The sequence below is a fragment of the Panthera pardus genome, unplaced genomic scaffold (assembly GCF_024362965.1).
Source record: "Panthera pardus isolate Hobbes unplaced genomic scaffold, ASM2436296v1 HiC_scaffold_17, whole genome shotgun sequence".
NCBI lineage: Eukaryota > Metazoa > Chordata > Mammalia > Carnivora > Felidae > Panthera > Panthera pardus.
The window spans coordinates 50,614,232-50,628,017 of NW_026526732.1; the positions used below are offsets into that span (position 1 = coordinate 50,614,232).

A 13,786-nucleotide genomic window follows, 5' to 3' on the forward strand; every position below is an offset into this window, starting at 1 on the left:
ATCTTTCATTTAAAAAGGCCTATATGTATATCTACAGGTGCAGCAAGGGAGACAAGAAACTAAGGGAACTGTACCTGACCCTAGAGTTAGTCTTTTGGAGAAGACAATGTCATAGGATGGATGGTGGATAGTAACCATGAAAAGGAAAATAAAGCAGGATAAGTTTCTTGGGAGTAGTGCAAGGGAAAAAAAAAATAGCAGCTGGCCTAGACCTAGACCTCAAAACTTATTTGTAGGTCTGATCAAACAAAAAGATCTACCTGAGGCTTCTCAATACCAATTGTAAACAATCTCAAGATGACTGGTTGGGACCTAAGGGACAGTGTAATGATGGGACATAATTTTTTCATGGAAAATAGGGGATAGAGACATGGCCCTCACCCTCATTTACAACAAATTTAACCAATAACCTCAGCTCCCATATACAAACAGTTTATATGATTTGCAGATGAACCATGACTAAGAACTTTCTTTGGTCTCAGTATTCTTCCCCAAATGCACAATCTACTGGGCTCCATTTCTTACCCAATATAATTATTCCTAAGCAAAACATTATCAAAAGATATCAAGCCAGGTATTAAGGTATTCAAGTAAAAGGATTCAGGTAAGAGGCAACCCAAATGTAAACAAAGGAAACCAGCCTAAAACACATTAAGTACTTAGAACAGGCCCTTCATGACTGATAATCAAGGTGAATTAACCTTCATCTTGAAACATTGATATTAATGATCCACTGTGAACAAGATGATCTCTAAAGGACCTTCTAATTGTGAAATATTATTCTGTCTTATCCATCAAACATAACTGATGGCTTAATACTACACATTTTGCAGATGACATTGTCTTTTCTTACTTAAAGGAAATATTTCAACTGTTGTCATCGTCCAAAGGTGCCACTGCTTTTATTTGTTTATCACATCATAAGATGATACTTGTCCATTACCCTTGACCTAGTCAAACCTCTACAAAAGACTTAATGATGCTATTTCGGATGCATTTCCTTGCTGCTTTGTGCAGGTGGCTTTCGCATTGTTGCATAGACAGTGATGGGAACGTCAGTTATTGTCAGGCAATGACTTCCAGGGCACCTTCGGAGTTGCCTGAATGAAAGAGCAAAGCACACATGGTTAGATACTAAAAAGGAAATTTTTTCAAAGCAGCAAACTTTGAGTGCATATCAACTGCTTTAAATCATTTTGAAATCTTTGAATGTCACAATGTAACACAGTGACATTGATGAGCCAGACATTTTAGACTTATGTTGCAAAGAAATTATGATTATTGCCATACACTTAATCACAGGAAATTCATAAATAATCCTCTAAATGACCATCTTGAAAGGTATACAGTGATTGCTAAATGGCAAAAAAAAAAAAAAAAAAGCGCATGGGGAGTGCATAGTTGCAAACATAGTGGTACTACTATGGCAATATATATATATATATATATATATATATATATATATATATATATATACCTTAAAATCACTTCAATTGAGTGATTTAAAAACTAGAATATGTGGGGGGTGCCTGGGTGACTCAGTCGGTTGGGCGTCCAACTTCGGCTCAGGTCACGATCTCGCAGTTTGTGAGTTCGAGCCCCACGTCAAGCTCTGTGCTGACAGCTCAGAGCCTGGAGCCTGCTTCGGATTCTGTGTCTCCCTCTCTCTCTGCCCTTTTCCCGCTCACACTCTGTCTCTCCCTGTCTCAAAAATAAATAAATGTTAAGAAAAATGTTTAAAAAACTAGAATATGTGGAAAAATATAAAACCGAACATACTATTCCATGTACTATTCAAATGTTGATTGAATCCATAAATGACATCTACTCCAAAACTACATCTAGTACTTGAATTTCTATTCCATCATTCCCACCAGATAATCACCCAACCTCAAACATTTCTAAAGACAAGTGCTTAGTGCTTCCCCAAGTAGCCCACTGCATCCTTAAATAACTCTGATTTTTAAAGTACCTACCTTATGAGGCTTAAATCTGTGTTCTAAAAGCTTCCAAGCCATGAGAAATCTAAGAGTGTAGGAATTAATGGTAAACAGCAGAAAAGTGGAACACATCCTATTTATTATAGTTTTCTTCAATTTTGCAAAAAATGATTTTGTTTTATAGAACATTCATACTCGATATCACTATCTTTCTGCTAAAGGTCAAATCAAAGCCAAAGTGACACTAAATCTGAGATAATAGTCTTCTTCATATTTGCAGCCTTGTGCCTAGCATGTAAAAAGCACTAAAGATTTGCTTATTTAAATGAATGTTATCTTTCTTGTAACTATCAACAACAACAATCTAGCTAAAGATTTACCAGAAAATAATAACAATAAAATAAGAACTAGTCTATCATTGAGACTTACAGAGGCACCAAAAACAAACTGTGCTAAGAAAACCTGGAATCTGTTAATACTAATTTCATAACAGCAAAGTTTGTTAATACTAATTTAATGGTCCCAGGCTTTTTTCTTGTTAATACTGAACATCAACCAAAGCTTATATTGATGATAGCTATTACACATTTCCTCAGCCATCAGGATGAGAAGACCATACCTGGTTGGTGACATCTCTTTCCCATTACAGGCAGCACTGGAGCTCAGCCCAGATTCCAGCCCAACTGAAGAATCTCCTCCTTCCACTGGAAACTTCCTTGGCTGGGTCCCAAACCGAAAAGGCATAATTCACAGAACACCTAGATAGAAAGTTAAAATAATGGAGTGGGGGTGAGTTGTCTTCAAAAAGTTCTTTGGAGTCTTTAGTGTTATTATTTTGTCACAGTTATATAGAAACATGCTGAAAATGACGTTTTAAAATATCTTTAAAAGTATATAAATGCCATATTACACAACTCCTCCTTACTATAATTTTAAGTCTAGCAACAAATATAAAAAAGCCATTAGCTGGTAGAAGTGAACTGTGCCCTATGGCTAAATTACGGACGTCTATTTCTACTGTGTGGAAGGAAAAAAAAAGTTTGCTTGAAATGGCTGTTACAGTCAACAAGGTTGAGTCCCTACCATCACTCTCCACTGCCTCTCTGTCTACCTAAGCCCTTCTCTTCCTTTGAAGTATAGCCAAGCCTCCCATCCTCCATGACACCTTCCATCAACCCTCTTCCTGATGATCATTCTTTCCCCTGCCTCTCTACATTTATAGCACCTTAGGTGAGAAAGTGCCTTGGAAGAGTTAGACTGACTATGTAACCCTAAGCAAGGGACTTGATCAAGTATGTTTCTCAAGGATAAATTGGGGATAATACTATCTACTTCCAGGGTAATCATGTGAATTAAATAAGGCAAAATGTAATTAAATGTAAAATGTAATTAAATTAGGCAAAATGTAAACCACATGTAAAATACAGTGCCTAACACATAGTCAGTGTTCAATAAATGTTAACTATTATTACCCAGCAGATGCTACTGAGCATTAGTAAATATTGTACACACACACACACACACACACACACACTCAATTTAACATAATGTATATGTGAGATATATGATAAATATGATACACATACACAGAAACACACATATACACACACACTGTTCCCACTCCTTACTTGCTAGGACCAACTCATTCGTTAAGTCTGAATTTGCATTTCACTTTCTCAGGGAAGCCTTCCATAACCACTACATTATATAAGTTTTCACAGCACTCTGTAATTTTGCTTTGTAATAGGTATCACTCTAATTCAGGATTTCTCAACTATGACACTATGGACATTTGAGGCCAGATAGTTTTTTTGTTGGGGAGGGAAGGAGTTGGCCTGTGCTTTGTAGGATATTTTTGCAGCATCCAAGGCCTCCACCCACTACATGCCAACATCACCTTTCCCCAAAAGTTGTGACAATCAAAAATGTCTCCAGACATTACCAAATGTCCCCTGGTGGAGAAGGGGAAGAAATCACCCCATGCTGAGAACCAATGTCCTAATTTTTTGTCAATGTTTTTGCTTAATCATTGTCCACCGCCCCCCCATCCCTATTTCATGTCTGTCTTTGCCACCACTGACTGAATCCTTAATACCTAGAACAGCGGCTTGCACACAGTAGTTAGTAACTAACATAAATTTACATATGTTCAACAAAAGACAGGAAAAATGAAATATGTCTTATTATGGTTTCTTATGCCTAGAACAGTATTCTATGCCTAATAAGTATTTGTTATGGTAATAATAAAATTAAAGTTTAATAATTTGAATATTATGTGTAATGGTTTTTATAGACTCTGTGTTTCCTTTATCAAGGAAAAAAGTGGTATGCTCAATGACAAGTTAGTAAAACCACAGTAAAATCTATGGGTTAGTATATCTATCTAACTAACGTAGGTATGAAGTTTTAGCTAACTTGATCAAGAATACATAGACTTACCAAAATAGTCTGAGTCTGATTCCTGCAGAGGTGAATAAATCAAATGCTTCTACTGACCTTCCATAGAAGACTGGAATTGCCAAAGGAATGATGATCAAATGTTCCAGTGACACCCAGAAATTATTACATCAGAAGATTCTTTCACATAGTTTCCTATCTGCTAAAGAATAGAAGGTCACAATTCATACCTCCCGCAGCAAGCCGAAGCTTAGCTAAAGGCTGTCTCTAAAGTTTGACAGTCTTGTTCTTGTCACTGCCTTATTCTCCAACAATATGAAATATTTTAATCTATGAGTTTATGTATATTCTAAACCTACAGTCTAATCTGTACAAAATCATGAGACTCTTCTCACTTTATATCCCTTTTCCTCATTATCTTTATCTTCCAGTTTTTTCCTTAACTATTAACACAAACTAATCCAACCTATGTCCTCATCCCACACAAGAGGCCTCAAACTGCACCTTTACACATTTCTCTTTGGCTCTTCCTATGTGGGATTCTTTACATCCTCTCTCTCCCTAATGCCTAGACTACCTCTTCTATTTCCTCAAGAGCCTTGAAAACTCCCAGATGACAGAAATAATGGCTCAATTTTCTCCCAATTGAGAAAATAAGAATACATCCTGTACTGTCCTGTTTTGTTCTCTGGACACTGAGGCTCCGTCCTCTGTTCATATCATCTTTGCCAAAGAAATGATGATCAAATGTCCCAGTGACACTCAGAAATGACAGAATTTTTTCACGTAGGTTCCTATCTGCTAAAGACTAAATGTCTCAATTCATAGCCTCAGCAACAAGATGCAACTCATCTTCTGGACTACCCTCCCTCTCCCAGTTTCCGTATCAACAGCTTACCTCACTGAATATAATACTCAAGTATAACTCTTAAGCCAGAACATTTCTCTTCAGCTAATCTTTTTTGTTTTTCAGCGTTCATAGTTGATGGCAAACTACTAAATGACATTAAGCATTTAAATTTTCTTTCCTACCCACATTTTATACTATTTCCCACTGCTCTGTTTTCATATGATTTGTGTTATAGAAGTTGGCATTTTACATAACTAAGTTGATGTTAGACAAAATCTTACCTCTACTTCTTTTTCTTACCAGGGTGCTATCTGTGAATAGCTGATCACAATTTTCGGTTAGAGAAACCATTCAACTGACTGTGTCTTAGTCAGACAAACTGAAAAATTGCTGGCAATTGTTAGGTAATGTATCATGAGGACCTAAATATTTGATCCTTAGGATGGCAAAATTGTTTAATAGTTTACATTTTCTAGTAGAGGTGGCAGTAGAAAACCGATGGGTTTTGACATGATAATTAGGTTTGTATTTTAATACCATGTTAGCTCTGAGACTGTGAGCAAATCACTAAAAGTTTGCCTTAAAAAAAATGGTATTAATTTCTACATCATGGAGTTATTTTGAGGAATAAAAAAAAAAATCCAACATGTAATAGAGTCGATGTCTGCGATACAAAATTCCATCAGCACATAACCTCTTAGTGCATAATTCTTGAAATCAGAGTGTTGAAACATTGATTTCACGTTTCAGTCATTGATATATTTTTAAGCTACAAAGTATCTGCATGTGAAATAATCAAAAATCCTTTAATTTATCACTATTTTTAGCTATTTGGCACAGTTGTACCAAGTTTCTTTTTTTAGTATGGGTGATACAATGAAACAAACCAAACAGTGGTCTTAATGATGAAACTTTCTAGCACTAGAGTAATATTCATCACAAGACAAAATGAACTTGACTTTCCAGCAGATCTTCATAGAGAAATGGATGAATATGTGAAGTACCAGGGGGTGGGGGTGGTGGAAGATGGTGAAATCTCTACATACTCCTATTCCTCATAAGCCCAAGAGTAATAATAATCTTCCAGTCCTCAGAATATTGATTCAAGAGATGCAGGAAAGGAGTAATGCTTGAACTTAGCATATCCTAAGAAAATAGATCCACTACTAGAAATAATTCATTCATACAACAAATATTTGCTACGAATCCACCACGAGCCAGGCATGTGCTAAGTGCTGAAGATAAAATATTGAGTCAAACAAACACAGTGCCTATCCTAGTAAAGTTTACAGGTTAGGGTAGTAGAGTTTACAGGTTAGGGTAGGGTATGTCCTAGACGAGGCTATCAAACATAAATCTAAAGGATGAGAAGGTATTAACTAGCTGAAAATACAGTTGGAAATAAAGACATTGAGACAGTTGGGGTGGGGGCAAACAGGAAATAGCATGTACAAAAGTCATGGGCCAGTCGAGCGGACATCTGAAAATACGAAAGGCCAGCATAACCACAGCAGAGAAAATAAAAAAGAAATCATGTCAGAGAAATACGTAGAGGCTAAACCAACCAAGAACATGAACCCACTTAAAGATTTTAGACTTTAACTTATGAGCAAGGGAGCTCACAAAAGAATTTTAATCTCTCATGAAACATACTAGGTTTCACTTATTTTTCTGTTAATTTTCTGGTTTCTATTTATCTGATTTCTTCTACAATCTATAGCATTTCCTTTTTTCTGTTTACTTTGGGCTTAATTTGGTTTTCGTTTTCTAGTTTCTTAAGATGGAAGCTCGGGCCATTGATTTGAGACCTACCTTCTCAATATAAGCATTTAATTCTATAAATTTCCATCAAAGCACTACTTTAGATTCTTTCCAAAAATTTTGAAATTTAGTATTTTCATTACCTTCTGTTAAAATTTGTCCTTTTGCTTTTTTCTTTGATCTGTAGGTTATTTAGAACTGTATTATTTGTTTTCAAATATTTGGAAATATTCTAGCTAGTTTTCTCTGATTTCTTACATTCCATTGTTGGCAGAGCACATTCTTCATATAACTGTAATTCTTTTAAATTTATAGAGACTTGCTTATGCTCAGAATTTGTACTATCATGGTAAATGTTCCAGCAGAATATGTTTTCATTGGGTGAGGTGTTCTATCCATGTAATTAGTTGGCTGACAGAGTTATTCAAGCCTTCTGTATTCTTACTGATTTTCTGTATTCTTCATCAATTAATGAAATAGGATGTTGAAATCTCCAACTATAATTATGAATGTATCTGTTTCTCTTTTCTATTCTTCCAGTTTTTGCATCATATATTTTGAAGCTCTGATATTAGTTGCATAAATATTTAGTAGTGTTATGTCCTCCTGATAAACAGACAACTTTACTATTAAAAACTATCCTTCTTTATTTCTAGTAATAGTCTATGCTCTGAAATCCACTGTCTGAAATTTATATAGCTACTTTATATTCCTTAGTGTTAGTATAATTTATCTCTTCCTGTCTTTTTACTTTTAACCTATCTGGTCTTCTTTATAGTCAAAGTGGCTTTCTTATAAACAGTATACAGTTGAGTCTTGCTTTTTCTTATCTAGTCTAATGATCTCTGACTTTTATTTAAGGCGTTTCAATTATTGACATTTAGTGTGATAGATATCATTGAATTTTCTTGCCCTCTTGCTATTTGTGTTTTCATGATGTTCTTCGTTCCTTTTCTCTTAGTCTGTTCTTTTGAAATAACTTAGTATATTTTGTGTATCTATTCTATCTCCATTATTGGCTTATTGCTTTACAACCCTTGGCTTTGATTTTGGTTACTTTAGAGTTCATAGTATGCATTTTTAACTTTTAAGTTTGCCTTAAAAAACATTATACCACTTCACATACACTAAAAGAAACTTACACTAAAAGAAACTCACACTGGGATGCCTGGATGCCTCAGCCGGTTAAGTGTTTGACTTTGGCTCAGGTCATTATCTCACACTTCATGAGTTCAAGCCCCACATTGGGCTCTCTGCTGAGCCTGCTTCAGATCCTCTGTCCCCTTCTCTCTCTGTCCCTCCCCTGCTCTCTCTCTCAAAATAAAATAAACTTTAAAAATTCTTTTTAAAAACAAACTCACATTGAAAGAATCATTTCCCCTTTCCTACCCTGTATTATTGTCATACATTCTACTTGTATATTCTATATTATATATTATAAACCCTATAACACATATATTTATAAGTTTCTCTTTAAGCAACTATTTTTAAAGAAATTTTTAAAAACAAGAGAAGTCTTTTATACGCACCCACATTTTCAGTGTTTTTATTCCCTTGAGTAGGTCCGGATTTCCATCCAACATGATTACCCTTTTATCTGAATGAATGTTTTCATTTAACAGTTCTAGTCTACTAGTGACCAATTCATTCCATTTTTGTATGTTTTTACTGCATCTCCATTTTTTTTAAGTTTATTTATTTTGAGAGAGAGAGAGAGAGAGAGAGAGAGAGAATGAGCAAATGGGGAAGGGTCAGAGAGAGAGGGAGAGAGAGAAATCCCAAGGAGGCTCCACACAGTCTGAGCAAAGCCCGACACAGGGCTCAAACTCATAAACTGTGAGATCATGACCTGAGCCAAAGTCAGATACTTAACTGACTAAGCCACACAGGCACCCCAATTCATCTCCATTTTTAAAAAAATTTTTTTAACATTTATTTATTATTGAAAGAGAGAGACAGAACATGAGCATAGGAGGGGCAGAGAGAGAGGGAGACACAGAATCTGAAGCAGGCTCCAGGCTCCAGCCACCAGCACAGAGCCTGACGTGGGGTTCAAACCTGCAAACCGCGAGATCATGACCTGAGTGGAAGTCAGACGCTTAACGGACTGAGCCACCCAGGTGCCCCTCATCTCCATTTTTGAACAGCATTTCATTCTCCATTTTGAACAGCTGAGTATAAAATCCTAAGTCAACAGTTTTGTTTTGTGACGCTTTTTATTTTTTTAAGTAGCTAAAGATTTTTGCTCAAGTTTTCTGACTTGCATTGTTTCCAAGAGTCTGCTTTTATTCTTAACTTTGTTCCTCTTTATGTAGTGTGTCTTTTTTCCTCTGAGTGCTTTTAATATTTTTCTTAGCCACTGATATTAATTTGATTATAATGTGCTTGGTGTGGCTTTATTCCTGTATCTAAAGTTTCATTGAGCTTCTTGGGTTTGTGGGTGCATAATTTTTATCACATGTGAAAAACTTTTCAGACATTATCTCTTCAAGTATGTTTTTGTTTCCTCCTTCTGGAACTCCAGTTACACAGCTTATATAAAGCTGTTTGAAATTGTTCCACAGTTCACCAATCCTTTTTTATTATCTTTTGATTCTGTTTCATTTTGGATAGTTTCTACTGTTAAATCTTTAAGTTCACTTAAATCTTTAAGTTCACTACTCTTTTCATTTGCAATGTCTAATCTGCTCTTAATTCCATCCAGTATATTTTTTCATTTTAGACACTGCATTTTTTAACTCTAGAAGTCTGACTTGGGTCTTTTATATTTGTGCCTTCTTAATCTTTTCATGCTTCCCTCTGCCTTTTTGAACATATGGAGTACATTTATGTTATTTTAAAGTCCTTGTCTACTAATTCCTTCATTTGTGCCATTTCTTGGTTTGTTTTTACTGATTCTTTTACATCATCTGGAGCGTGGTTTTCTACATCTTCGCAGATCTTGCAATTTTTCATTTGATGCAGACATTGTGAATTTTATGTTGTTGGATGCTGGATTTTATTTTTAGTCTTCTAAGCACTTTCAGGTTTTGATCTGGGACAATTATTTGGAAATAGCTTGGTCCTTTGAAGGCTTGATTTTGTGTTTTCCTAGGCTAAATCAGGACAGCCTTTCATCTATGGCTAATTTGTCTCTACTGCTGAGGCAGTTCCTTTACTGTACTCAACTCAATACCGCCAGATATTACAGGGTTCTTCCACTCAAGATGTTGGGAATGTAAACTAGTTCCACCCTTGTGTGTACTCCCAAAAATGTTCTGCCTGCTTCTTCCAGTGGTTCATTCCTCAGTATGGGTAGTTTCCCCACATGCACATACTGATCAGCACTCAGTTTAAGGCTCAGAGAAATTCCCTGAAGGTCTCCAGAGCTTTCTCTATACTCTCACTGCTCTCTTGCACTTTGCTCTGAAAATTCTAGCTGCCTTTGTCCAGAAATTTCAATTCTGTCTCCCCAACTCAGGATGGCTGCTGGGCTGTGTGTGGGTTCTATTCATTAGAAAGAAGTCACTAGGTCCAGTCCAGACTCAAGCAGAGGGGATTACACAAAAACAGAGGGCAGAGATCATTAGGCACCATCTTAGAGGTCGCCTACCACAGAAGCTGTATTCTGTCATGTCTGAGAATGCTTGTAATGTACTTATGAATGTTGTTTATCAAATATTTCTAGCTTTCTATCTTCTGGAAATTGCAATTCCTGGCCCCCTCATGATTACTCAGAGCCCACGTGACTAGTTTTGGTGGGTTAACAACAGCCATCAACTGCAGTGTAAGATCCTCTCTCTCTGCCACTAAAGCCAAGAATGTACGAATTCGTGGTAGCTCAGCAACCTGGGTGCCAGGGCGAGGAAAACGTAAAGCATAGTCACAGATACCTCCCAAAAGACATGGATCATGTGCCAAAAAAATAAACCTTTATTGTTTTACACGGCTGAGATTTAGGGATTAGTTGTTACCATAACTTAGCAAAATGTATCATGACTTCTACAGACTTAGGTCCACACTTAAGAACTGCCATAACAAAAATCTAAAATATGTCAGTAGGATAGTGGTCTGGCAGCAGGTGACAAGGAAACTGTTACTGGAAGCTGAAAGGACAGTTATTTATGTTATTGGTGACAAATGTATTGGGGAAAAAAAATCTTTGCAAAATTCCTGTGATAACCTAGAAGACAGATGAATTTGAATTCTAGGGGAAGAGGTGAGAACACAATATTGGTAACACGTTGGTTGCTATGCTTATGCTTGACAAGTTATATGAAAGAGAGATGGGCTCAGAAATGCAGTGTGCCAACAGGACTAAAAATGAACAGAGCCTCACAAATTCTAACTTTATTTAAGTCGCAACTGGGAAAATTAAGAGTCTAATTTTCTTGGAACACGTTGTATGCCCCCTCAGAACTCTGTAATAGATGTTCGAAGTCGTCCAGTACTAAATGTACTCTACAGGAATCCAACAAATCCTGTTTTTTCTCCACCACTACCTACTTCTTTCTCTTGACTGGGTACCCAAAGAATTCTTTCATCCGGAAAACTGAGTGGCTTAACTAGGCTCTATCCTCGTGTTGACTGTCCGAGAGAAATTTTTCCATGGATCGTGCTATATCCTCTTTTTACCGAAGTATAATTAACATATCCTATTATATTGGTTTTAGATATTTCTATACATTACTCAGTATTCATCATTATCAGTGTACTCTATTTTTCTTATAATCCTTAATCTTGGTTTCTTTTAATCTACAGATTTTCTTTCCTTTATTATGTTTTATATCAGTAAGGACATTTCTTCTTCCAGTTGCTGTGTTCTCTATTCAGGGGCACTTACTAATTTTATGTTGAGCTATCTTTGTCTCTTTCATAGATATTACCTTCTAAGAGCTCTAATACCTCCGTCCTTGCCTCAGCATTCTTGTGATTCTCTCAAACTTCTCATCTACATCAGTAATTTGATTTTCAGCTCTCTAGTCTGCTCCCTCGTGCTTCTAATTCTTCTTTTCTAAAACTAGTTTTTCCACTTACAGCTAGAATTTGAAAGGTAACTCATATTTTTTTTTTCCACTGTGTTTGTATCAGAGGAGGTATACTAGAACTCCGCTAGAGCTGTGTACAGCTCTCTACATCCAACCCCCAGGATGGCCTGGGTTCTGCTTGCAATATCTATTGAGCTTGCTGAATAGCTTAAATGAGGTCTCAATCCAACTAATTAGGAATGCATTCAACTCCAGGATACGCTCAAATATATGACTTCTGTGTGGACTCCTGGAAACTATAAATCCTAGAAAGTTCTTCTGCTTATACATATGGTTGGTATATAAGGTTCTACCTGGATTCTTAAGCAGAATCGGCTGTTAGTCAGATGCTTTCCAGACTGAAGTTATAAATGAGACTTATTCGGACTGTTGCTGCTGTTGTTGTTGTTGTTAGGATTTTCTTAATTTAACTTGTTCCCATGTATGACCTCTGGGGAATAATGACTTAGACCTAACCACAGTATGAGAGATAGGGCTCTGAGAGGCCAGAATACCAGATGAGCTGGCACCATAACTCACTGGCATAGACCTACTTCCATCACTGCCAACAAACTGGACCAAACTTTGCAAATTCTGAAAGCCCCAGACTTTGGGAATTCAGCACCAAGACGTGAAGTGACGTGTTGGATGTTCTAGACTACACCTCCACCACTGACTCCATGCTCACCAATAAGCAGTTAAGAGTAAAATTCAGCAATTGCAAAACATTCTTGATTAAAGCATTTGTAGACAATATGAATTTCAGTAAAGAAGTGCTGGGGTTCTTCATTGAAATCTGGTCTAAATTGATCAATCAGAGTTCAGAGTATTGTTCAGTGTTTGACAATTTTCAGTACTTGGTAATTTTCAGGAATGCCTGATTTTTTTTAGTCTTCTTCCATCTAGTTTACATAAATCAAATGCCTAGTTTTAACTTCATCTCTTCCACCAGACTTCTATTGACTGATCTACATCCTCATTCACTGAATCCTTACAGTCAGCAACACACAGTATTTTTTTGTTAGTATTTCACGTGTGTCTTAAGATTATACGCTTCTTGGAGCTGGATCTATGCCTTGATTTCTTCTGAATATCCTAGAGGGGCTAGAAGTTAATGTTGGGGGGGCGCCTGGGTGGCTCAGTCGGTTAAGCGTCCAACTTGGCTCAGGTCATGATCTCGCCGTCTGTGAGTCCGACCCCGCGTCGGGCTCTGTGCTGACAGCTCAGAGCCTGGAGCCTGTTTCAGATTCTGTGTCTCCCTCTCTCCCTGACCTCCCCGCATTCATGCTCTGTCTCTCTCTGTCTCAAAAAAAATGAATAAACGTTAATTAAAAAAAAATTTTTTTTAAAAAATAGAAGTTAATGCTGGAAGCACACAGCTTCAACGAACAGTGACTGGATCTCTGAAGCGTTTTGTCAAAGTGTATAAACAGCCTAGTTTCGGGTGTACCCTGACACGCCTATTTGGGGTTTCTTTGTGCTCATCTACACCGTTTTCTGTTGGAACAAAGAGCTTGTTGGCTAGACGCATTAAAGCAGAGTCCCAGGGTGTTGAGACTGAACAAAAACTAGACCTCTGATAACCCATAAACAGTTTTAAAGACATACATTTTTAAATCCCACTCCAAAGCCTAGTTACCCGCCAGTTACCCGGCCTCTGGAGCTGCCGAAGCTCAAAGATGTTGGCAAGCAGTTAGGATCTACGGTCCGGAGGCCCAGTCGCTATGGTAACGGTGGGAGGCAAGTGCACTTGCAAGGCCTTCTGACGGAAAAACTTAGCTTGAACCTACAGAAGAGCTTAGCGACAGCAGCGACTTGCGGCAGCAGCTTGA

General features: G+C 37.0%; 1 protein-coding gene across 5 annotated transcripts; it reads right to left on the reverse strand.

The window, feature by feature from the left end:
- Positions 1-874: 874 nt before the first annotated feature.
- Positions 875-13,725, reverse strand: FAM229B (family with sequence similarity 229 member B). 5 transcript variants are annotated; one of them, XM_019443128.2, is made up of 4 exons: positions 13,605-13,725; positions 4,380-4,539; positions 2,560-2,698; positions 875-1,100 (listed from the first exon to the last, which is right to left on the reverse strand). In XM_019443128.2, exons 3-4 carry the CDS (start codon positions 2,682-2,684, stop codon positions 983-985), a joined length of 243 nt encoding a protein of 80 aa, XP_019298673.1. In that variant the 5' UTR covers positions 2,685-2,698; positions 4,380-4,539; positions 13,605-13,725; the 3' UTR covers positions 875-982. The 5 variants fall into 5 exon arrangements, with proteins under 5 accessions (XP_019298673.1, XP_019298674.1, XP_019298676.1 ...); XM_019443129.2 differs by having other exon boundaries at positions 4,380-4,536; positions 13,605-13,724; XM_019443131.2 differs by having other exon boundaries at positions 4,380-4,449; positions 13,605-13,712.
- Between the last annotated feature and the right edge of the window lie 61 nt (positions 13,726-13,786).